Source organism: Zygosaccharomyces rouxii (assembly GCF_000026365.1).
Source record: "Zygosaccharomyces rouxii strain CBS732 chromosome E complete sequence".
NCBI classification, from domain to species: domain Eukaryota; kingdom Fungi; phylum Ascomycota; class Saccharomycetes; order Saccharomycetales; family Saccharomycetaceae; genus Zygosaccharomyces; species Zygosaccharomyces rouxii.
Window position 1 is genome coordinate 694230 of NC_012994.1, and position 22775 is coordinate 717004.

The 22775-nt window shown below is 39.6% G+C and overlaps 15 protein-coding genes across 15 annotated transcripts; 9 read left to right on the forward strand and 6 right to left on the reverse strand.

Moving 5' to 3' along the window:
* Positions 1–356: 356 nt before the first annotated feature.
* On the reverse strand, positions 357–2693 carry KIP3 (tubulin-dependent ATPase KIP3; the record flags this gene model as incomplete). Its single annotated transcript, XM_002499258.1, has 1 exon — positions 357–2693. The coding sequence occupies one exon, from the start codon at positions 2691–2693 to the stop codon at positions 357–359; it is 2337 nt and encodes a 778-aa protein (XP_002499303.1).
* Positions 2694–3113: 420 nt separating this feature from the next.
* On the forward strand, positions 3114–4868 carry MDM34 (ERMES complex subunit MDM34; the record flags this gene model as incomplete). The annotated part of the gene is made up of 1 exon (XM_002499259.1): positions 3114–4868. The coding sequence occupies one exon, from the start codon at positions 3114–3116 to the stop codon at positions 4866–4868; it is 1755 nt and encodes a 584-aa protein (XP_002499304.1).
* Positions 4869–4978: 110 nt separating this feature from the next.
* BOL2 (Bol2p) lies at positions 4979–5296 on the reverse strand (the record flags this gene model as incomplete). The annotated part of the gene is made up of 1 exon (XM_002499260.1): positions 4979–5296. One exon carries the CDS (start codon positions 5294–5296, stop codon positions 4979–4981), a length of 318 nt encoding a protein of 105 aa, XP_002499305.1.
* Positions 5297–5357: 61 nt separating this feature from the next.
* NIF3 (uncharacterized protein) lies at positions 5358–6227 on the forward strand (the record flags this gene model as incomplete). The annotated part of the gene is made up of 1 exon (XM_002499261.1): positions 5358–6227. The coding sequence occupies one exon, from the start codon at positions 5358–5360 to the stop codon at positions 6225–6227; it is 870 nt and encodes a 289-aa protein (XP_002499306.1).
* A 123-nt stretch (positions 6228–6350) lies between these two features.
* On the forward strand, positions 6351–6908 carry ZYRO0E08756g (uncharacterized protein; the record flags this gene model as incomplete). Its single annotated transcript, XM_002499262.1, has 1 exon — positions 6351–6908. The coding sequence occupies one exon, from the start codon at positions 6351–6353 to the stop codon at positions 6906–6908; it is 558 nt and encodes a 185-aa protein (XP_002499307.1).
* Positions 6909–7078: 170 nt separating this feature from the next.
* On the forward strand, positions 7079–8062 carry ZYRO0E08778g (uncharacterized protein; the record flags this gene model as incomplete). Its single annotated transcript, XM_002499263.1, has 1 exon — positions 7079–8062. The coding sequence occupies one exon, from the start codon at positions 7079–7081 to the stop codon at positions 8060–8062; it is 984 nt and encodes a 327-aa protein (XP_002499308.1).
* A 262-nt stretch (positions 8063–8324) lies between these two features.
* On the reverse strand, positions 8325–10157 carry ARB1 (ATP-binding cassette family ATPase ARB1; the record flags this gene model as incomplete). Its single annotated transcript, XM_002499264.1, has 1 exon — positions 8325–10157. One exon carries the CDS (start codon positions 10155–10157, stop codon positions 8325–8327), a length of 1833 nt encoding a protein of 610 aa, XP_002499309.1.
* A 231-nt stretch (positions 10158–10388) lies between these two features.
* On the forward strand, positions 10389–11561 carry COG1 (Golgi transport complex subunit COG1; the record flags this gene model as incomplete). The annotated part of the gene is made up of 1 exon (XM_002499265.1): positions 10389–11561. One exon carries the CDS (start codon positions 10389–10391, stop codon positions 11559–11561), a length of 1173 nt encoding a protein of 390 aa, XP_002499310.1.
* A 197-nt stretch (positions 11562–11758) lies between these two features.
* On the forward strand, positions 11759–12598 carry ZYRO0E08844g (uncharacterized protein; the record flags this gene model as incomplete). The annotated part of the gene is made up of 1 exon (XM_002499266.1): positions 11759–12598. One exon carries the CDS (start codon positions 11759–11761, stop codon positions 12596–12598), a length of 840 nt encoding a protein of 279 aa, XP_002499311.1.
* A 68-nt stretch (positions 12599–12666) lies between these two features.
* On the reverse strand, positions 12667–13797 carry KRE29 (Smc5-Smc6 complex subunit KRE29; the record flags this gene model as incomplete). The annotated part of the gene is made up of 1 exon (XM_002499267.1): positions 12667–13797. The coding sequence occupies one exon, from the start codon at positions 13795–13797 to the stop codon at positions 12667–12669; it is 1131 nt and encodes a 376-aa protein (XP_002499312.1).
* A 176-nt stretch (positions 13798–13973) lies between these two features.
* ZYRO0E08888g (GDP-mannose transporter) lies at positions 13974–15068 on the reverse strand (the record flags this gene model as incomplete). The annotated part of the gene is made up of 1 exon (XM_002499268.1): positions 13974–15068. One exon carries the CDS (start codon positions 15066–15068, stop codon positions 13974–13976), a length of 1095 nt encoding a protein of 364 aa, XP_002499313.1.
* A 1790-nt stretch (positions 15069–16858) lies between these two features.
* On the forward strand, positions 16859–19420 carry GLN3 (nitrogen-responsive transcriptional regulator GLN3; the record flags this gene model as incomplete). Its single annotated transcript, XM_002499269.1, has 1 exon — positions 16859–19420. The coding sequence occupies one exon, from the start codon at positions 16859–16861 to the stop codon at positions 19418–19420; it is 2562 nt and encodes an 853-aa protein (XP_002499314.1).
* A 340-nt stretch (positions 19421–19760) lies between these two features.
* Positions 19761–21506, forward strand: YEN1 (crossover junction endodeoxyribonuclease; the record flags this gene model as incomplete). The annotated part of the gene is made up of 1 exon (XM_002499270.1): positions 19761–21506. The coding sequence occupies one exon, from the start codon at positions 19761–19763 to the stop codon at positions 21504–21506; it is 1746 nt and encodes a 581-aa protein (XP_002499315.1).
* A 201-nt stretch (positions 21507–21707) lies between these two features.
* MXR1 (peptide-methionine-S-sulfoxide reductase) lies at positions 21708–22262 on the forward strand (the record flags this gene model as incomplete). The annotated part of the gene is made up of 1 exon (XM_002499271.1): positions 21708–22262. One exon carries the CDS (start codon positions 21708–21710, stop codon positions 22260–22262), a length of 555 nt encoding a protein of 184 aa, XP_002499316.1.
* A 65-nt stretch (positions 22263–22327) lies between these two features.
* Positions 22328–22717, reverse strand: MTC3 (Mtc3p; the record flags this gene model as incomplete). Its single annotated transcript, XM_002499272.1, has 1 exon — positions 22328–22717. The coding sequence occupies one exon, from the start codon at positions 22715–22717 to the stop codon at positions 22328–22330; it is 390 nt and encodes a 129-aa protein (XP_002499317.1).
* Positions 22718–22775: the final 58 nt, after the last annotated feature.

Genomic DNA, 22775 nt, shown 5'->3' on the forward strand with positions numbered 1-22775 from the left:
CACTATTTGATGGATTTCTCTTCAAACTTCTTAATACACAACCTTTTCGTTGAAAGCAGATCCTAAAATCGCTCTTTAATGGTTTAGAAGAAGTGCAGGTTCCTTAGAAATACCCACTTAATAACTCCAATAACCTAAACCTTGAGAAGACTGCAATATATTCTGCTTGCCCTGCCGAACTAAAAGTTGGCTGTTGTTAAAAGACTGTTGATCCAAAACAGCTGTTGAAATTTTTTTTCTACGTCCTCCCTCCTCGGGTCACAAACAGAACACGGAAGAAACGTCATCATCTACGAAGAACGAATAAAACGATAACATCACATAATACGAGGTTCATAATATCATGTGATATGAGATTATTCACCTAATCTACGATCTAGTAAAGAGTTTCTAGGTGCTTGTCGTGGTAGCATAGTAGGTCTACCAGCTCCGACTGCTGTTCCCACTGGCTCAGCATCCTGCATGCTTACATCCATGTCTGTAGGTTCTGGTGTCGTCGATGGAGACTCTAAATTGAGCCAACGTACAGTTTTAGTGACTACCGGAGTTTGCAGATTCTTGCGGTTACTGCCATTATTACCGTTGGGAGAGCTACTGCCCGTAGGTGAATCAGTAGCTTTTGTCACGCGACGAGGACCCGACCGCCTAGTGGCTGGTTTCAAAATGGATTGGGTAGATGACACTGTTGGCGGGCTACTGCTACGACTGCTACCACTGCTTATGACAAAATTTCTGCCAAAGGTCTCGAATTCTTCATCTATTTTCACAAGATCTTGCACCGCAGCCGCTATGTTTGTATCGTGAGCTAAACAAAGAGATAAAAATTTAAACCGTTGCGATAAAATTTCATCTTGTAGTACACGTTCCACCATAGCAGATGCATTAATCAGGATTTCATTGCGTATGAACTCTGCAAGGTGATCCAATTGTGCTTCAAAATAGGGCAAATCTCTTGCGTCATTCCAACCTTCCATCTCTTTTAATTTTGGTAAATCGACAGTACGACATCTTTCCAGGACGAGGTCCAGCTCACCTGGCTGATCAAATGCATCTTCCAACTCGCGAATTTTATTGGTCAATTGATCATGCAAAAGAGTACTGCTTTGATATATCTGGGGATCCGTCCATTCCTGCACTAGTGAAATAACGTTGATTAATTCCAATTGCACCAACTGTAAAAAGCGTCTTTTACAAAGCATTAAGGATTTAATGTTCTTAGAATTGTGGAAATTTCCTGCTTTGGCGAAGGCGGTTTGTACATTTTGTAGACAATCTTCGATGGCCAGCTGAACTTTCTCCTGAGTCAGTTGATATTTCTTTAACCTCATATCAATGACCACTTGTTCCCTACGTCTTAGTTCATCAATCTCTTGCTTCTGTTCAGATATCATCTTTAAATAAGATGAAACGTGTCTGTCCAAAGTTTGATTGTTTCTGCTGACTTTAGTCTTGATCTCTTTGGCACGATTTGCATATTTCAAAGTGTTTAAAGTTTCATCGTAATGGGTACTACTGGGAGAAATGCAAACTATCATTACGGTCTTACAATTACCTCCCAATGAAAATTTCAACAACCTTGTCAATTTGGAATCTCTATAGGGAACGTGACACGACCTGCGTGTTCCGTCATTCAAACAAAGAGCATTAATACAGTTTCCCAATGCCAATAGGGATCGGTTAATATTAGCACCTTCGTACAGTCGGTTTCCTCTGTTCTTGGTTGTAGCGGCTCTTTCACTACCTGCTAAATCGATAATGGATAATGTAGCAAAAGTATGATCTGATTTTAGATCTGCAGTACGATTGTGTTGCATGATGTGTATCTGTAAAACGGCATGAGATCTGGATGAAGCTTCATTGGCATCTGTTGCCGATGTAGTACGATTCATATTACCCTTGATAACTAAATCCATGACATCTTCCACCTTTTGAGGATTATAATGAGATAAATTGGATACACGGATACTTTCATTACTATCCTCCAAAATAACTAGTTTTTTACTCGAGGTCTCAGGACACAGCAAATCTCGAATGGATTCATTGTAGATCTCTAAAAATGAAAGTGACAATTCGAAATGCTTCGTATCCTTTAAATTTTCAATTCGATTGAACAACTCTTGCATCGCTTGGAAAATGATACCAGGATTTTCGGGAGACCCACTGATGGTATAAGTCTTACCACAACCAGTTGCACCGTACGCGAAAACCGTACCGTTAAAACCATCCAACACTGAATCTAACAGAGGTATCATAGTAGATTCATATACATCTTTCTGAGTAGAGTCCACATCGAATAGTCGATCAAATACAAATCTCACTTCTCCTCCATTTCTTCGTAGCCGCCTTCGACTTCGATTCTTGCGAGAATACATAGAGTTTAAAACCGTTTCGCCTACTTTATTAAGAGGATTCGTATCAGCAGGATCAAAGATAAGCATCTTATCATCCACACATTCAACGATCCTCCTAATACCTTGTGGTCTCAGCATCGCAGGTAGCCTTGTATTTGATTTCTGATACTTCTCATCACTGTCACCAACACTATTGCCGTTGGGAAGTACTAAATTAGAATCTCCCATATTCACATAGAATTCATCTCGACCTTCAGGCATCAAATGAGAACTCTCATAATCTGTAAAGGGCCTAACCCTAACGGCCACCACAATGGAGGATTGGCGCTCTTTGGAATCCATTATCCACTTGATCTGGGGCGTACTTGAAGGCGGGAAAAAGGTACAAGGTACAATTCGGACCTATGAGCACCACTAATAATATCAATGCAACTAAATTAACTGGGAATTGTCCCGAAATTCCTTATTTTTTCGAAGAAGTTTCTAATAGCTCTCTTGTTTATTCTAGTTTTGAAGGTTTTTGTAAATGTGCGGGTAAAGATAGTCTCTAAAAAGGCATCGGATCCTAAAACTAAAAAAGATTTCACGATACTTCTCTAATGTCAATAAGTTGTACATAAGGAGTAACCAAATATCAAAGGATTGGTTAGGCTAGGTTGGTTGGAAGTTGTCCAGAAGGTAGAAAAGCATACGTGATTGTAGATATCCTCATCTTCCCCTCCCTTCTTTTATCCTGTTGCTAATATACGTTTCATTTCAAAAATGTCATTTCGATTTAATTCCCAAGCTTTTGAAGACAACTCATTTAATGAAAAGATCAGAGAGAAATTAACGCAGGCGTTGAATTCGTCCTCCAGTGATTCGAGATCACCGAAGGTTACCAAAACTACTATGGGTGAGGGCAGTACGTCAAAAAAGGATAGTGGATCTGGAGGTAAATCAAGAAAATTTGACATTTTAAAAAGTGGGATTACCGTAAGTAAAGTTAACTTCCCTACTACCCCTCAGCTGGAAATATTAGACCTGGACATTAGCGCACAACCAAGGTCACTCGTAAAGGGAATATGCAAAATTTCATGCAAAGATGCAATGTTACAAATCCAAACTGAGGTGGAGGCTAATCTTTTATTGGTTTATTCAGAATGCTCACCATCTTTTGCTACACCAAACATGATTTGTAACGATTCATTTACCATCCCTATTACTATGGTTTTCAGTGAAATCAGGTTGGAAGCCATAACGAATATCTTTGTCAAACATTCTGGAATCGGTATTTCCTTTAACGATGTTAATTTAGATTTTAAATTTGATTGTTCTATGAAGATTTTACAATCGACGATTGAAAGAAGGTTGAAAAATTCTATGCACCATTTGTTTAAAGAGGTTCTACCCAGCGTCATCTTTAGTATGTCACAATCACTATTTCTTTCAGAAGCCGCTAGAAACCAAGAGATGCATAATGAATCGCGGGGCGATTCTCGGCCCTCTCCTAGAGTTGTCTTAGAGGAATCGGACCTACAGGAATTGTCTCCTGCGAACATGTTGAGACTGTCCACACTGATATCCTCAAGGCAGACCTTATCGCTGCATGGGACGGTGCTGAATGTACCTTCCACGATTCCTGGTTGTCTAGAGAGGCAGAATTTACATCGTTTCAATTCTAGAATCCCGTCATTATCCAATTATTATGCATCTTACAAAGAAGAAGAAAAGAGTCGACAAGTGGAAGTTAAGAAAAGTGTAGGCTCGTCTGTGCCGCTACCACATACTTCGTTTGCTGCGAACCCTAATTTACTACCAGTAAGAACCTTACAAGAAGGCGCCTACGATTTGCCAACAATTACAGGAATACAGAATCGAATCTTTGAAAGAAGTACTGATGAGAATGAACGTCCAAGAAGAAGAAAACTTAAAATCAAAATGTCAGGGCGCAAGCAGCAACCACAAGCACCCAAAGAGGAGGAACCAAAACAGGCAGAGCAACAGCCTGAAACCGAACCACAACAACAGCGGTTATTACCTACACCCGAAATACCCTCTCGTGAACAAGCTTCTACGCCTGTGGATATTGATCCCACTGTATCGACGCCAGATAGTCCTGATACCGAAATAACATCACCAAAACCCTTAAGCATCAGAAATCCAATTTTATCGGATGTGGAAAAAATGGATTCCGAAGATGCATCTGCTAAATCATTCGTAGCACCGCTCAAGCTACCAGTTAGTATTACCTCAAAATATTTCAACTATCCAGCCGATCACATATCGGCACAGACTCCAAGAAGGTATTCACCACAGAGAATCAATTGGGAAGATGCACTTTTTAATACTTCGGAATTGTCTAATTTGAGAACATCTCTTTACTCCCCCATTGCTAGGGGCTCACTGCTAAATCCTACAAAAGAACGTCCAGATCGTGGTAGAATATTGGATAACAGACGTCTAAGTTTCGTCGGGCTAAATTTCAAAGGTGGCAAATGGGGTGATGACGATGACCCACCTCCTTACAGCGGCTGATGATTACGTTCTATTACTATTGTTCTTATTATCTATTCTTTATTCTTTATTTAACGACTATTAACATACATATTACAAGGGACGCAACTAATGAAAATTTAAATATATTTTCAAGTAACTATCTTGGACCATTCTGCTTCAGTGTAGCATTTACAACTAAATGCATGGATCTGTGCAATTTCTTCCTTGAGAACGGTGTTCATCCAACGACTTCTCTGTAGCTTGTTCTTTCCCTGGAATGAGTTACTTACGACCACAATGTCAAAAGATTGGCCACATCCACCGGAGATATCTGTAACAATAGTCTGATACAATTCGGAAACGTTTTCCTTGATTCTAATTTCGATCTGATCTTTGCTTACCATCCTTGATCTCCTTGTTTCTTGGTGCTGATTAACCATATAAGGATCGCTCAAGTGAAATTTCATCTCATCTCATCTCATCAGATTTCTTCTACTTATAACATCCAGTAATACAAGACGAAAAGAAATGAGTAGAGCATTGGCTAGATCTCAATTGCAACGCTTTATCAATGCAGTTACCAAATACTATCCATCGGGCTATGCTGATAGCTCTTGGGATAATACTGGTCTCTTGATTGACTGTTCTGTTGAGAAGGCATCTTCAGAAGAACCTAGAGTTCTCCTAACGGTAGATTTGACCGCTAGTGTAGTCCAAGAAGCTATAGAAAAGGGCTGTAATGCAATCTTGGCATACCATCCTTTCATCTTTCCCAGCTGGAAAAGTTTAAGTCCCCATTCTAATCCCCAACATAGAAGTGCTCTAAGACTTATACAAGAAGGTATATCAGTTTACAGTCCTCATACGGCCGTTGATGCTGCCAAGGGCGGTGTTAATGACTGGTTAGCATTTGGTTTAGCCGGTAACGATCGCTACAGGGTAGTTTCCAATGTTGTATTGGAACCCATTAAGGGTCAATGCATTAATGGTGAAGAACCTAGTGAAGTTGGATACGGTCGTTTGGTGACGTTGTCAGCACCATTAAGCTTAGCTCAAATTGTAGAAAACGTTAAAAAGTCTTTAGGTATTCCCCACGTCCAAGTAGCCAGTTTGGCCAAGGATCACCAGCAACACAACATTAGGAAGATCGCTCTATGTGCAGGTAGCGGTTCTGGTGTCTTCAAATCACTACGTGAAGATGTTGACCTCTACTATTCAGGTGAATTGGGTCACCATGAAGTGCTGCGTTACAAGGAATCTGGTAAGGCAGTTATCGTTTGTAACCACTCAAATACTGAACGTGGATTCCTCAGAGATGAATTCAGCAAGCAATTGCAAGATGAGGGCATTGAAAACATTGTCAGCGAGACTGACGTCGATCCTTTACAAGTAGTATAAAATAGCATAGCATTCATAAATTTATTTGTATTCGATTCGACGAAGGTAAGCTAAAACTTAACACTCTCCTTACAACTTCTATTACCACTACAAGAAACAGAGACACAACCAGCAAAAGACGCAATGGATCCATATGCCCTCAAGCAAGACAATAGAAAAAGGTTTAAGGACAAGCAGCACGCTAAGCAGCGTCATGCTACTCCTAGCGATAGAAAGTACAGGGCTTTGAAGCGCCAAGAACAGGCCCATGAAGATGAACAGGAGGCACCACCACCACCACCCTCAAACGAGTACAGATATCATGAAGACGTTACTATGGCGTATGGGGAGCAGCAAGACGAAGAACGTAATACTCATGCTAATAAAAGGGTGAGAGAGTTGTTGATGAACAAGGACGAAGGCTCTGGACTTAATCTAGACCAGGGGGGACTCTCCAAGGAATCACAGGCCGCAGTTACAAGGAAAGAACTTGAAAAGATGGACGTTGCTGGTCTGAACAGAGTTCTAGGAAGATCACATACGCCTGATTTGGTCAAACATACAAATGATCCTCTAGCACCTCCCAGACAGGCTACAAAGTCGCAAGAAAAGGCAAGAAAGGAACCTAGCCCTAACAAAAACGTTTCAACTGTTCCCCAAGACCTGAAAGATGACGAGGACTTCCTGGATGGACTCATTTAGTCTGAAGGATTCCTCCATTATGGATGATGTCATTTCTAACGAATGGCCTTGTAAAGAAATTTCGATTTTAATTGAAAGAAGAAATAACTACCACTTTAACATGCAACCACAAAGATAGTCACCCAAGAAGACTTAAACGTATTTGTTTTATCTATCAGTTATTGAAAAAGATGTCTACTGACGCTATGTATATGAATAGCCCTCATGTACTGAGGGCATCAGGAAAGCATACTAATAGGACAAGCCATGTGACAAAACTGGATAAGCAACGTATACAGCAGAATGATAAGGGTTCCAACAAATCAAAAAATGGTCAGGTCGCCATCAGTGTACCTAAAACTCAGGTACTACCTAATGGTGAAAAACCAGATTTTGGAAACTCAAATTCTACAAGGAAGTCGAAAAATGGAACCCAGAAAAAGGGAGGAGCTAAGGAACAGAAGGATGTGACAAAGGGATTAAGGAGCCTACGTCTACCAGATGAAAAGACTAAGAGTTCGAGGCAGCAACAACAAAAGGAAAAGGAAACTCAAAGTACTAAGAGTCAGAGTTCTAGGCCAAGGTCAAACTCGAATGCAAGTGCTGGTTTAAATTCGAGTTCGACTCCAATTTCTTCAACCCCTCCAACTGTCCCCACCTCACCACTGGAAAAGCCGGCTGCAGCCATTCCTAATGTCACTCCTTTAATGGCACCAGGAGCTATTCCAGTACCACCACCTTTAACAGGCTTGCCAAATCTCATGCCAAATTCAATACCACATCCACTCCCACCTCCACCTACAGGTGTCCAACCTTTACCCATGCAGCCACCTCTCTTTGGTGGTCCTGGATACCCCTACGGTAACTACGCAGTGAGACCTATGCCCTACATGAACCCTCAGACACCATCGCCGGTGGTTAGCCAAATGTATCCACAGATACCACTGCCAATGATGCAAATGCAAATGCAGATGCCTCAGGTAAATTCGGATACAGAAGCGCAGACGACTATGATGCAAACGACTATGATGACGGCAAAGCCTAGTGCAACAAGTACATCGTCTTGTTCAAATTCAAGGAGACCTACAACTACAAAATCTACTTCATTCGCAGGTGCATCTTTTGCATCAAAGGACCCGGTTATTAACAAGTTACCCAAACCAAGCTTCGCTTAAGGAGAAGTCTTGGAACCCTTTACTGGTTTTTTAGTGAATGGGATCGTTAGTAGGTCTGGCACCATACCGGTTTTATTCGCCTTTTTCCATTTTTTTTTTTTTTTTTTTTTTTTTTTTTTTTTAAATAATATACATAAGTTTAGCATTCTATGTAGATCACTGGGTGAACTGAATGGAATTGTTAGTCTTAAATGGATTGATATGAATCACTGATTTAATAAGTTATACAAATTTGTTATTGAAAACGAAATATACACTAACATTACAAAACGACGTTCTTTGCCAATTTGTTCTTGTATTCCAAGATGGAACCGTCCCATCTGTAAGCGGTTTTGTTTTCGACGACAAAGATATCTTGGGCAATTTTATCCAATAATCTGAAATCGTGGGAAACAACGACGACACCACCGTTGAAAGTGTTGATGGCTTCAGCAAGCGAATCAATAGTTGGAATATCGAGACCGTTTGTAGGTTCGTCTAATAGTAGAATGTTTGGAGCTTGTAGGGCCAGTAGGGCAAAGACAACACGAGAACGTTGACCTTCAGACAAAGTACCCATTTGAGCCTTTTGGCCATCACCAGTTAAACCGTAACGACCTAATTGACCTCTCCAGTATTGGAAATCTTGAGAAATGTGAGAGTATTTTTCACGAACGAATTCCAAGGCAGATTTAGTCAAATCTAATTGATCTTGAGAATGCTGAGAGTAGACACCTAATTTAACGTGAGTATGTCTAGAAACACGACCAGCTTGTGGAGTTAGGTCACCAGTCATAATCTTCAACAAAGTAGATTTACCAACACCGTTTGGACCCACAAGGGCAATTCTGGAATCCATATCAACACCGAAGTTCAAGTTTTCGTACAAGTTGTGTTCAGGATTACCGTCGTAGGCAAAACTGATTTCATCGAATGCTAACACTGGTGGTGGTAGTCTTTCCACTTCTTGGAATCTAAATGAGAAGACCTTATCTGGCACGACAGGTTGGACCAAACCATCAGCCTCCATCTTATCTAGAATCTTTTGTCTGGACTTAGCTTGTCTAACCAAGTTGGCATAAGTACCAGCGGATGCAATGAACTTCTTAATGTGAGCAATTTCTTCTTGTTGCTTATTGTATTGTTTCATTTGGTTAGTTTCCAATTCAGAACGAGTCTTGGCATAGGAATCGTAGTTACCACCAAAACTGGTCAATTTCTGCAATCTCATATCGATCATGTTGGTACAGACACCGTTCAAGAAATCTTGAGAGTGGGAATTTAGAACCAAAGTTCTGTCAAATCTCTTCAAATATTCTTCTAACCAAACACAGGCTTCCAAATCCAAGTGCGCAGTTGGGTCATCCAATAGCAATAGGGTTGGCTTAACGAAAAGAGCCTTAGCCAAGGCAACACGCATTTTCCAACCACCAGACATGTCCTTAGTCTTCTTTTGGATGGTGTCCTTGTTGAAACCAAGACCAACCAAGATGATAGCAGCTCTGGTTTCGAAAGTATCAGGATCCAAAGAATCCATTCTTTCGTATAATGATTCCAAATAATCAGATTCTGGACCTTCATCAATGATGATCTTTTCAACTAACTCTTCCAAACGCTTCAACTCATTTTCTGCTTCTCTAACAACATACTCCAAGGCAGAGTATTCACTAGGTTCAGCAGGTTCATCCAAAAGGTACACATCGATAGCTTCTGGGATAGGGAATTCCTTGGCAGCCAAGGCTTTCAAGAATGTGGATTTACCACAACCGTTCTCACCAAGCAAACCGTAACGACGACCATAATTCAATTCAAGAATAGAATCTTGAATCAAAACTTTACCGTGGAAAAGTAGAGAAACTGAGGACAACTTGATATCTCTAGAGGTCTTCAAGGAGTCCAAAACACCGGTGACGACACGATCACTGATACCTTCCTCATCTTGTTGTAATTTCATTGCAGCAACATTTTCAGCAGCCACGTCTGCTTCATCTTTTTGTTCACTATTGTCCTTGGTCTTACCAAACTTTCTAACCGTCTTACCGGCTTCAAGCTTCTTGTTTTCTCTTTCGACTCTCTTGGCGTCTCTCTTAGCCTTGGAAGAAGATACTGGTGGCATTTTGGATACTATAAACCGTTAACTTTCGATGCCTTTCTGCAATATTCAATTTTTCAACTAGTAGTAATTGTTTAAGTTCAAAGTCGATGAGATGAAAACTTTTCACCTTTTAAAGGTCGCTTTGTGTGGTGTAAGGAATAAATGCTTCGAAACCATCGAACTGAACCCAAAGAACGTTTAGAAAGAGCTTAGGGCGACCTTAGAGTGCTTGAATAACCCTATCAATCGATTATGGATGTCGATGCAGTTGGATTTTTAAGAACGCACAGCGTTGTAGAAGTTCGAGATCTTGATTTGGAGATTTCTGGCGATGCTGCCAAGCTGTACGACAAGTTTGCACAGGAGCTCAGAGAACAGTACGGAGAGATATTGGAGGTGACGAAGTCTGTTGGAGAGTTGTTTGGTTGTTTGAAGAGAGGTGATTTTGAACTGAGAGATCTTTGTTTTAGGGATGATTTGTACAAGTTGAAGAAGCTAGAGCCTTTGGAGGGAACAATAGAGAGGGAAAATGTAAAGGAAAGTGCTGCGGACGATAACGGTGCTGCCAATAAGGTCCTACTCATCTCGAACTGGTCCTTGGCGATTTCTGATTTTGTATCTAGGTTTGCAGTCTCATTGTCCTCCGCCAAGCTGTTTGATCAGGTAATCACACAGTTCCAAAATCTTCAGGAATATGGCCAGTGGCAGGAGTACGAAACAGTCATCCGTGATAAGTGTGAGCAATTTGTGCAGTACTTGCTGGATTCCTCATCGAATAATATTACATTTACGGTGGGACAATGGGCACGTATTTGGTCACTTGTGTTTAAAGGTACCAACTTTCCCTGGAACGGCGAACAAGTGTTGAAATTGGACGAGATACTATTCCAGAGTCTTTTTCAAGAATCACTAGACGTTCTGATGAATGATACCGATGAGGAAGTGTCGAAATTTGTTCATTCTTCCGAATTTGAGCAGAAACTCAATGCCAAGATCTTACAGGATATCGAACGTCAATTTCAATTGCTCGAAGATCTGGTGTCACAGCAGGAAGAAGACACGACCCCCACATTCGAATACCCACGAGCTGTACAGGAACTGGATGTTGCACAGGTGGTGGAAAACTGTAGGTTACATTCTATTGGGCTTACCACGAGGTCAAGGGTGCAGATGTACAACTTAGTGGACCCACTAATACAAATGATAAACGATTTACAAGTTCACGGAGGTCAATCTGATCAAGTAACACAACTGCGCAGGAAATTAGCTACTGTGTTGAAGAACAAGATTCCCGTGACTGATGAGCACAAAGAACCAAACGAATCCCTAACGATGGATCAAGTGCTTGAACATCTAATGACGAATCAAAACGATTCAAGTGCTTCGCGGTTGATTCGTAAACAGATTAATGCGCTAGGAGCATAGAGATCTTTTTCATCTTACCTATCCATCGGTTCCCACTACAGCCGTTGGTCTTGTACTTTTTTTTTTTTTTAACCTCGAGGAAGGAAAAAAAAGGCTCTTAAGCAACTAAAAGGTATAAAAAGAATTGACATTTGGGGAAGCTGTTTGATCTCTAAGCACTTTTCAACTGTGTCAACTATTCTCTAATCACTATTGTTATGACTATTGCCAAAGACTCTCAGAGAGAGTACCGTTTACACATTCTAAAGCAATTAGAGGAAAATGCAAGGCATTTGGAAACACTAGACTATTCAGGCTCTAAAGTCACTTTTCCACTAGACCAAGGCATCCCCGAACCTGACCCCCATGCTAAAGTGTTTTTCTTCGATATCGATAACTGTCTTTACCACCGTTCTACCAACATTCATGAAATAATGCAGCAGTCTATTCGTAGCTATTTAATAAATGAGTTGAGTATTGACGAAGACGAGGCAGAGACCTTGAATCAGGGTTATTACAAAGAATATGGGTTAGCCATTAGAGGGCTGATGATGTTTCATGGTATAGATGCAATGGAATACAATAGAACGGTTGATGATTCATTACCTTTGCAGCACATCTTAAAGCCAGATTTACAGTTGAGAAAAGTTTTGTATGAGCTAAGGCAAAGAGGACACATCGATAAGATGTGGTTATTTACGAATGCTTACAAACACCATGCCCTAAGAGTGGTTAGAATACTTGGGATTGCAGATTTGTTTGATGGTATTACTTACACGGATTACAATGTTGGGCCAAATTCATTAATTTGTAAGCCTGATCCTAGAGCGTTTGAAAAGGCCAAATTGGAAAGTGGGCTAGGTGATTATTCCAACGCATATTTCATTGACGATAGCGGCAATAATGTTGAACAGGGACTTTTACTAGGAATGAGCAAATGCATTCAAGTTGTGGAAGATAATCATGTGGATGAAATTTTGGGTAATATTCCAATGGGGGCCCTGTTGGTAAATTCAGTTTCGGATCTGCCAAGAGCAGTTCCAGAATTATTCAAATAGGTATACTAAGGGGATGTTTTTACGTTGATAAATTTATATATACAGATATATGGATATACCTTTGGGATTTAAGATATTCGTATCTTTAGGAAAAGACTTAGTAAACCTCTCAGCAGTGATAATTCTACGGCGTTTGTGCCCTCATTACACATGTCTTCCACACAATCCTTGAAATACTGAGTCCTCGAAGAAGGTCCGAATGGCATCTCATGCGATCCATAGACGAATAATGTAAAATACAGTAGGGATTCGTAATTTTTATCTTCTATCAACTGGGTAAATTCTTCTTCAATGGTTATTGGACGGATTATTCGGTGTATTAGTGGTGATTGTAATCGTGATATACATCTTGATAATCTGTAATGCATGAAATAGTCTTTGGGATCTACGAGTGATAAATAGAAATCGATAATTTGCTCATCACCTACAGATTCCAACATTTGAGAACACCAATCGTCATCACAATCTTGAGACTCCCAAATTTTCCTGTCAAGTATAAAACACAACAGGTATTTGATAAACTGTTTATCGTCTTGATAACATCCAATGGCTCTCATCATAGAATCAACTGGTGTCATTTCAGATAATGAATCATAATCTCGTTTTCTAGTCAAAGGTTTATCCTCTTGAAGCAAACTTAGATCTGCTCCCAATGATTCTATTAACTCCAGAAGTGTAGGGTACTTCCTACGTATAGCATCTCTGACAGCATGGTTATCGGAATCTTCTATCAATTCATCATCTATATCCACATCTTCAAACCTTGTATCGTTACTAATGAAATGCCAATCGATATAACGACCAGATATTGTCTCCCTAACGATTAAATCGATATATTGAGAGGAGGCGTCCCTTGGCTTGATGCGGGATCTAACGGTATTACTCTTTTGTTCCTTAACGGTCGTCACAGTCGAGGGATTGTCAACCTCATCTTTGACATTTTGGATTCTGTCCAACGAACTAGCTAATTGTGGATCGAAATTCCTACCAAGGTCAAATTTTTGAATTTGCACAGATTTGGATTTCTTTATCGGTGATGATCTAGTTACTCTTCTACTTGAGTATGAAGTTCTCTTCAAAGTTTGTAGTAATCTATCATCTTCATCAGTTGATGACGAGGATGAACTTGATGAATCTAACTCATTATCATTAACATTTTGACGGAAAATTATTGCATCTTCATCTGAATCTGAACTCATGGCCACTATACACGCAGTCCAATGTGGTTAAAAGTTAAATTCTTTACAAACATACGTATGTATGCATAATATATAGATATTTGAGTAAATGTTATATACTAGATGTTATATATCTTATAACGAAGAGGTCTATCAGCACCCTCAAATAGTAGTATTTGACACTGAAATCGATTGAATCATTTTGGTGGTTGTTGCTTCATTTTCTTTTGCTTAGCAGCAACGTAGACAATACCAGAAAGGAAACCGATAAAGATTGATAGGATGGATAAGAAGTTCTTTGGAGCATCGAAAAACAGTAAACCTGATAATGCAATAGGTAATTTGTTCAAAGCACCAACCATAGAATACGTTGTTGAAGAAGTGACACGAACACACCAACCTGAACAGTAAGAAATACCGACGGAAGCGGCACCAGAAATGACAAGAGCTGTCATTGATTCGTTGGAGAAGTTGACGCGCAAATTAGCGGATGACCAGTCTTCAAATAGAAATGATGCAATCAAAAGAATTGGCATTGCCAATGCATTGTTGTAAAACATCGTATCGAAATCCTTAAAGTTAGTCAACTTGATTCTCTTTCTCATAATCAAAACGAAAAGAGCTGAAGACACACAGTTGAATAACATCCATACGTAACCGACATTCAATGAAGATGCAGCTCCAGGTAAGGCATTGGCAGCAGCATTAGCTAAACCAGCAGTACCCAGACTACCACCAGAGCCAGCACCATTAACACCACCAGCATTCTTTTGAGCTAGTGCTAATGCTTCAGCTTGAGCCTTTGCTGCAACATCTTGACGATCACCCAGAGTTGCAACAACAGATGAGAAAACCATCAATAGGAAAGATGATAATTCCATGGAAGTAACTGATCCACCAAAGAATAAAACTTCACCGTAAGCAATTAGGATAATAGTCAAATTCTTGAAAATGGTATAGATAGGAACAGGTAATAGGTTCAAAGCTTTAGAAGAAGTGTAGATCATTAAAACCAGCAAAAATGAAATAGGCATCCAATTCTTGATATCAGTTTTGTTCAAAGGACGGAATTTGGCGTACCCTAGACCCTTCAATACCACTAGCACTAGAGTACAAACCAAACATTGAACCACCAACATGACAAAGAACATGTTGAAATCATCCTTGTTAACAACAAACTTGTTGGTGACTGTCATTAGAATAGAGGAACAACAATAGGCAAGAATTGAAATTGGCCCATTGTTTGTGATCCTAGCGAGAGCATGCTCGTTACCAACTTTCAACTCAGACATTTCGACAGTGCAGATACAAAGAACGTCAAATCAAACAGTCCAATATGTCTCGTACCTCTCTCGATATGACTACAGAGTGAATTGTTAAAGTTTAAACACTGATAATTCCTTGTATTTATTGTTGATACTTTTTCTTCCGGGTTTGGCGAAGGAAGGGTAAGTTGAAAATTTTGATACCAGAAATGGCGTACTGCAAGAACGAAAATATACTACTATAAGATCAATGATACGTATCTCTATAGGATTTTGGTGGTTCAGATCCAATGAACTGGTCGATTTGATCAGACCTCTCGTAGTTGGAGGCAGTAATCAATTATATAGGCTTCATCGGTTGTAAGTAGTGCTCAATCCTGTAGTTCTGGCTGGACGCATAGGAAGGAGTTCTTGATGAACGATAAATGCAAGTACCCTGCAAGGTGTTGCTGTGAGGCAACCGAGAAAATCTAGGGTCTTGTTGACTCGAACATGCCAAAAATATGCCATATACTAAGCGTAATACCAGCGGGTAGTAGTGCTTGGTGGTAGTGATAACAGTATAGTATTAAAGTATACAGTTCGTATGGAGTGACTCCGTGGCTCCTCCAAATAAAAGGCGGCAGATTTGCCGCCCTTGTCCTCTACTGTTTACTACAAGATGCAATTAGCAGACATGTAAGGAAAATGGTGAATGAATCGAGTTCCGGTATATGGGAAACAGCGTGTGCTGTAGCAGCTATCTAGTCGTCCGATGTGGCAGGCAACTGCCCGTTTTTTTTTTTTTTTAATTGTGTGATTTGGTAGGGACGGTAGTCGATCAGGGGGGGGGGGGGGATAGCGGCAAATGAATAGAGGAAGTAGAAATACAAAGTCGTAAGGTTTTTTGATAAAGTGGATGAGCTGATGTGATTGTGAAAGAAGCATTTCAATAGTGCCCGCTGTGGCATGTGATAATGACGTGATTCGTTGACCACGTGATATCGGTATTTTTGATAGCCATGGTCTGACTTGAGTCGGAATCTAATCGGACTCTTGGCGGATTCATTATCCATGGCGCACAATAGCCGGTCTACACGCTAATCAGCGAGCGAATGCAAATCGGCGTGTTTTCAAATGAAATAAGATTTTACTAATTAGTCGAAAATTGGGAAATCATTTGAGGATCACAAGTAGTAGTATTAATTACCTGCCTGTCGTCGTACTTCAAGAGGTCAAGATAAAGTTGCTTTGCCTCCTTTCTTTTTCAGCGTTCATCTGAATTTCTCAAAAATTTTCTGTCGTGAAAGGGGAAAAGAAAGAAGAAAAGAAGAATCTTGTAATCATCTGAATAACTGCTAAGAGGGCCAAAACTACACTTTCTCAAATTCGAAAAAAGTATTAAGTCGTATTTCTATTTCAACCCTTGCCATTCCTTGCCTTGCTGATTTCAAGACTAGGTAGTTGCCATACGTTACGTGGAGTCCTATTTTGTCCCTGCAAGTTTTCGTTTGTTTTTTTTTTTTTTTTTTTTTTCCTTCATTTTTTCCTAAACGTTGATTCTCAATAGCCATTATTTTCTTCATTCCCAGATCCAAGACTAAAAGTGAAAGTTCTTTTCTTTCCTCATATTGTTAATCACATAGAATTAGGATTGAAAAACAAAAAAAACAAACCTCCAATTACATCTTCCTAGGATTCAATTAGTTAAATTTGAAGAGTCCCTTAAACCTGTCAATTTTTAAACCTCTTCTTTTGAAGAGCTCAAGTTGAGAGAGTACTAATAGGATATTGCTCAACAGAGAAAAGAAAGAACATTTAGCCACATTAATGAACTAATGCCCGAAGGAGCAAATACTTTTAACTTATATGATATTATTGATCAAACGCCACCGACTGGACTTACAGACGATATTGATAAAGAGAGTAATGGTGAAAACGACCAACATACGGCACCTAGTACATTTGCCTTTAATGCCTCCACGTTCGATACTATGTTAGAAGTGCTACCTGACGATGTGGGTCTTAACATTCCAGCTTTCTCTGGTGCGGAATCTGTCCCAGATTCTGATGGCAAACGTCAAACTTCAAAAGATATTAATGATGATGATATTCAAGGGATAACAAATTCCAATCTTGGCATGGAAGGCTTAGATGATACTAATTTACAATCACATATGGATCTAATGCCACCAACTCGACCTATCGATATTGCATCTAATCAGTTAAGTGGTGAAATTGCTCCTCTATGGGATTTCAAGATGGAAGATTTTATGATGACACCAGCTCCAGGCGACTTCAACTCAAGTGCACCAAACAGTTTTAATTCTAATAGGCATTTCCTTCAATCGGAGTCTGCTCCTACCGGTCAACATGGATCATTCAATGGTTTTGGTAGTACGGGATTCAATCTTACCCAAACATTGGGAATGGGGATGCCACAGCACCATTTTAATTATAATCAATCTACTTCGTCTTCTCCCAAGACTGGAACTAATCATTTTAACAATAGTAATACCAATGGCAATAATAATTATAATCATAACACCGACGATAACGTTACCTTTAATACACCACAGCGGGAGAATAGCTTCAGTCAAAGACATTCCATTGGGTCTAGGAAACCCTCAAATCAATTTAGTAAAACGGTTCACACAGAGGATGGTGGTATAGCATTAAGCTCCAGTACAACTACGAATTCTGTTAAGAAAAATTCATTGGTAAGACAAGTATCGTCAACCTCATTATCGAACTATAAAAGGGGGTCGAGTTCTGGAATTCCTGATCTGCCGAAAAAACCTCCGATACAGTGTTACAACTGTAAGACCAATAAGACGCCGTTGTGGAGACGTGATGCTCAAGGGAATACGATGTGTAATGCTTGTGGCCTTTTTCAAAAATTACACGGTACAATGAGGCCCTTATCCTTGAAATCAGACGTTATTAAGAAGAGAAATACAAAGAAAAGAACTGAGAAGGAAAAACAATCACAGGAGCATGGTAATCAATCTAATAATACTAATACTAATAATAATAATAATAATACTAATAATAATAATACAAAGAATTCCAGGCAATCTACGAGGAAAAATGCAAGGGGTTCAATCCATGGCAATAACGACAGTGGTGGTGTTGGTGGATTTCCAGTATTAACACAATCTATTACCGTACCTGTAACAAGTTTCGAAACGGGTGTAGCAGGGAGTCCAATTGTGTCGTCTTTGGAAAATAGATCACAACAATTGCAAGCATCATCTCAAGCATCATCTCAAGCTCAATCTCAATCTCAATACGAAAGGCAGCAGAATGTTACCACTGAAAGTTTGAACCCCTACAACTTAATGGATCATAATAAAAAAATGGCTAGTTCCAACACTCAATGTTCTCGTAAATCGAGAAGAAGCAGTACGTCTTCCAATAATTCTAGTTCAAGTAAATCTTTTTCCAGATCTGTGGTACCGATTTTGCCAAAACCTTCACCGGGGGCTCCGCAATTTAACGTTAATTACAATGGGTCTAGTAGTGCTGGAAATAGTGCTGCCTCGTCCCCACGAGTCTTTGCAGCTGGCTGTAATCCTGAGAGCCCCATGAACAGTTGTCAACAAACCGCTTCTTCGAATTCCGCAAGTAAAACTGGAATTTCAATTCCAAGGCCCAAATCATCCCGTAATTATTCTTCTTCGTCTTCATTTATGGCTGCATCTCTCCATCAATTACAACAACAGCATCAGAAACAGGAACAACCACAACAACATCAACAATCTCCTAACGTTCAAATGGGTAGTGGAGGCTTTTCCATGCCAAATAGTTGGAATTCTGGTTCTCAAACTTCTATTGGATATTCTCCCAACTCGACAAGATCGCCTAAGGGTGGGTTTGATTTTGTTGGTTCACCAGTGGATTCTTCAGGTCCGGGAACTAGAACTGGTTCGAGGAAATCACATACTTCATTGCTGTCTCAACAATTACAAAACTCTGCTTTATACAATGAAGAAATGGCTCATCAACAAGGACAATCAGAAGCTCACACTCCTAACGTTCCTCAGTCCAATGGAAGCAGTAATGTGGGAACACCTCAACCTGTGCCATTGGGACGTAATTCTGTTACTGCTTCTCCTCGTAATAGTTATGCAGACTCTTTACTGCAACAAAGAGGTATGAAAGATGAATTAGGATCAAGTTTTAGAAGGCAAAACTCGGTTTGGGCTCGTAAGAATGTGTCCTTAAAAGAGCACGTAATATCTTCTAACGCGGAGGCTACAGTGTGTAGTAATCCTAATATCTTAGCCGCTACCCCTACTGTATCTACTACAGCCTCACCGGCAGCTTCTGGAGAAACAAGTACTGAGGCTCATAAAAACATTACTGATGAGCTTGATTGGCTCAAATTTAAAATGTGAAAAAGAACTGAAAAAAGGGGAATTGACACTAGAGTTGTCATTCATTACTATTATCAGTATTATTATTATTGTAACTATTGAGATTATTCGATTATTCGATTGTTGTGGATTTGTTAAAATCTTGGAATGAATATGACTTCAACTGCACTGGATGCAGTTGCTCATGTCCAATTGAAGTTTTTCTAAGCTATGTATTCTCTATAATTTATTCCTTTGTACTTTTTCTATGATCATCCATCGGATGTGTGGTTGTTAATGTAAGTAAGATGAAGTTTATGTTATAGTTCCTTGGAATGTTAAGGTATGGCCCCTTAACGTAAAAAATCCTGGGTTGAAGTTCATGGGGGTTCCACAGATATGGGAACTTCTAAGACCTTATCTTCAAGATAAGAGGGTACCTTTGAAGAAATTTGTGTCTGATTTTAAATTCTCCCATGGAAGATCACCAAGAATAGCTATCGATGGATATAGTTGGTTATTCGAATGTGGGTTCATTTTGAACCAAGAGACACCTGGTAAATATGCCAGTCATGGTACCATTGGTAAGGCAGTTTTGAACTTTGTATATCGATTGAAAGAACTTCTGGCGCTAAATATCACTTTCATTTTGGTATTTGATGGTAGTATGAAACCCTCTTTCAAGAAGAATTTTGGATCTCCTTTAAGCTGTGCTGAGGATGATTACTGGTCCACTTGGAATTCTCATATGGAGATTCACGAGCGGAATGGCCATTGTCTGAAGATTATGTTGGATAGTGAAGGCTTACATTTCATGCAAGTTGTCAAGGGAGTTCTGGGTAGTATGCGGATATCCTACGTGGAAGCCTGTGGTGAAGGTGAGGCCCAATGCGCATGGTTACAAAGGAATGGCCATGTAGATTACGTGTTGACTAACGATTCTGATGCATTGGTCTTTGGCGCTACCAGACTTTTGCGCAATTATTCCAAATTTACCAATGACTTAGGTGCAACTGGGAACAGTCCACTGGGAAAACAGCGGAGTAGTAGTAAAGATCTGTTTGTTACTGTAGTGGATTTGGATCAATTGAACAGTGCTACTAATGATAGATACAATTGGTGGTCACTTCTATTCTTCAGCGTCTTATTAGGAGCAGATTATAACCAAGGTGTTAAAGGTATGGGCAAAGTAAAAGCAGCCAAACTAGCACAATTGCAAGATCCGGATTTTGCTCAAAGGTTTCGTGATATGTTTGCAGATTTAAGACGTAGGCCTCAGCTTTCTGAATACCAAAATTTCCAACAAGAATTGACAGAGTTTTGCAAGGACCATTCTGTGGAACTATTTGACCGCAATTACAGAGCCATGTTAGGCGAATTATCATTAGAGGGATGGCCTTCATTAAATGCTATAATGTACTATTTCCATCCAATTTTAATCCCACAGATGGATTTTCAAGTGTTTGATAAATCCAATGTGAATATTAGCGGTAGTAATGGATACAAAGAGATCAATTTTTTACAGCTACAGGCTTATTTGGGGGATTTTCGTTTGCCTGCAGTGACAAATTTCGAGAAGTGGTTTACAGAAACAATATTGGATTCATTTCTACTTCGACGGCTACTTTCTCAAGACCGAAATTTGACCGATTACGTTCAAATAGTGGACCAAAGAACTTTTGAAATTAGCGGTAAGTGGCCATTATCATGTTGGAAAATTAAGTACAAGCCTTACATTTTGTTCTTCCAAGTCGGTGAGAGCGGCCGTAATAGTTTTCCTTACACGATGTGGATTCCCCAGGGTCTTATACCACAAGATCACATACTAATCACCAAATGGAAACGAACTCCCAAATCCAAAACACCGTCACCAAGCAAATCCAAGATATCACCACAAAAGAATACCCTTGACAGTTTTCTTAAGAAACATGCTTCACCAGTCAAAGATTTCTCACCTGCAAAGAAAATTGACGATCAAGTAACACTAGAACCTGTCAAAAAAAGATTATTTGTTGATTCCAATGATTCATCGAACGACTCTGAAGACGATTCACTGGTGATACTTGATGAAATAACTCTCAAAGACAATTCATCTTTATCAACATGGAAAAAGAGACGTCAGAAATGAAAAAAGACGGAATGTACTTCTACCCAGATTCGAACTCAGGATTTAAATTGACACATTTCTTTTTCACGTGATATAGTCAAAAATGGGGTAGGATCCACAGCATTGTTCCATATAAAGAGAGAACACCCACTTGAAAGCTTGATGATGAGCTCTTCAACCACAATATAAACCAGTAATTAACAAAACTGCATCGTCATAACAATGGTACCAACACTGTCCAAGGGTATTAAATTCAACAGTCAGACTGACAAAATATTAACAGTAGGAGCTGGGTGTTTCTGGGGTACTGAGCATATCTACAGAAAATATTTGGGTGAGAGAATTGATGATTGTAAAGTTGGTTATGCAAATGGTAGCGAAATGAAAAAGGACCAGACTAACTCTGTAACTTATAAACGTCTTTGCATAGGTGATACTGGATTTTGTGAAGTTTTACAAATTGCATACAATCCTCAAAAATTGTCTCTAAAAGAACTGGTGGATCTTTTCTTTAGATGCCATGATCCAACAACCGCAAACCAACAAGGTCCTGATGCTGGTACTCAATACCGTAGTGCACTTTTTGCCCACTCTGAAGGGGATTTAAAAGAATTGAAAGAACTAAAGGATCAATGGCAACCAAAATGGGGAAATAAAATCACCACAGAAGTGGAATTGATCAAAAACTTTTATGATGCTGAGGACTACCACCAGTTGTACCTAGACAAAAATCCTGAAGGTTACGCATGCCCAACCCATTACGTCAGGAACTTGTAATTGATGTTCTGGTCCAATTTTTTTTTTTCTTTTCTGTACGTACAAATAACATCCATATGAATTGATTATTCGCTTGAATTCCGTTGCAATCCATTCAGTGCTTTGTCCATGTGCTTATCTCTCTTGAGGTTGATCAACGATACGCCTAATGCAGTGAATAGTAATGTGCTAAATAAGCCTTTCCAGATTAACATCGTTGGTGTTAGTTGGATATCTGTTTTGCCTCTTGGACCCCATTGTCCATATGAAATATAATAACTGGCTTTTAATTCATCTACTGTCATTAATTTCCAAGAGTCTTCCATCTTCCAAGTTAAATATTCTGTAATCTCCTCCTGTAATTGTGGGTTCATCGTTGACCAACGTGAAGGGAGATCTACCATACTTGGTGGTGTATAACTCAATGAGCTTGCAGATCTCCTTGCAAGAGGTTTGAGAGTGACCCTAGCCCACATAATAGATGGTTTGGTTTCTTGAATAAGAAAGACGTGGTTGTTAGTCTTTCACAGTTTA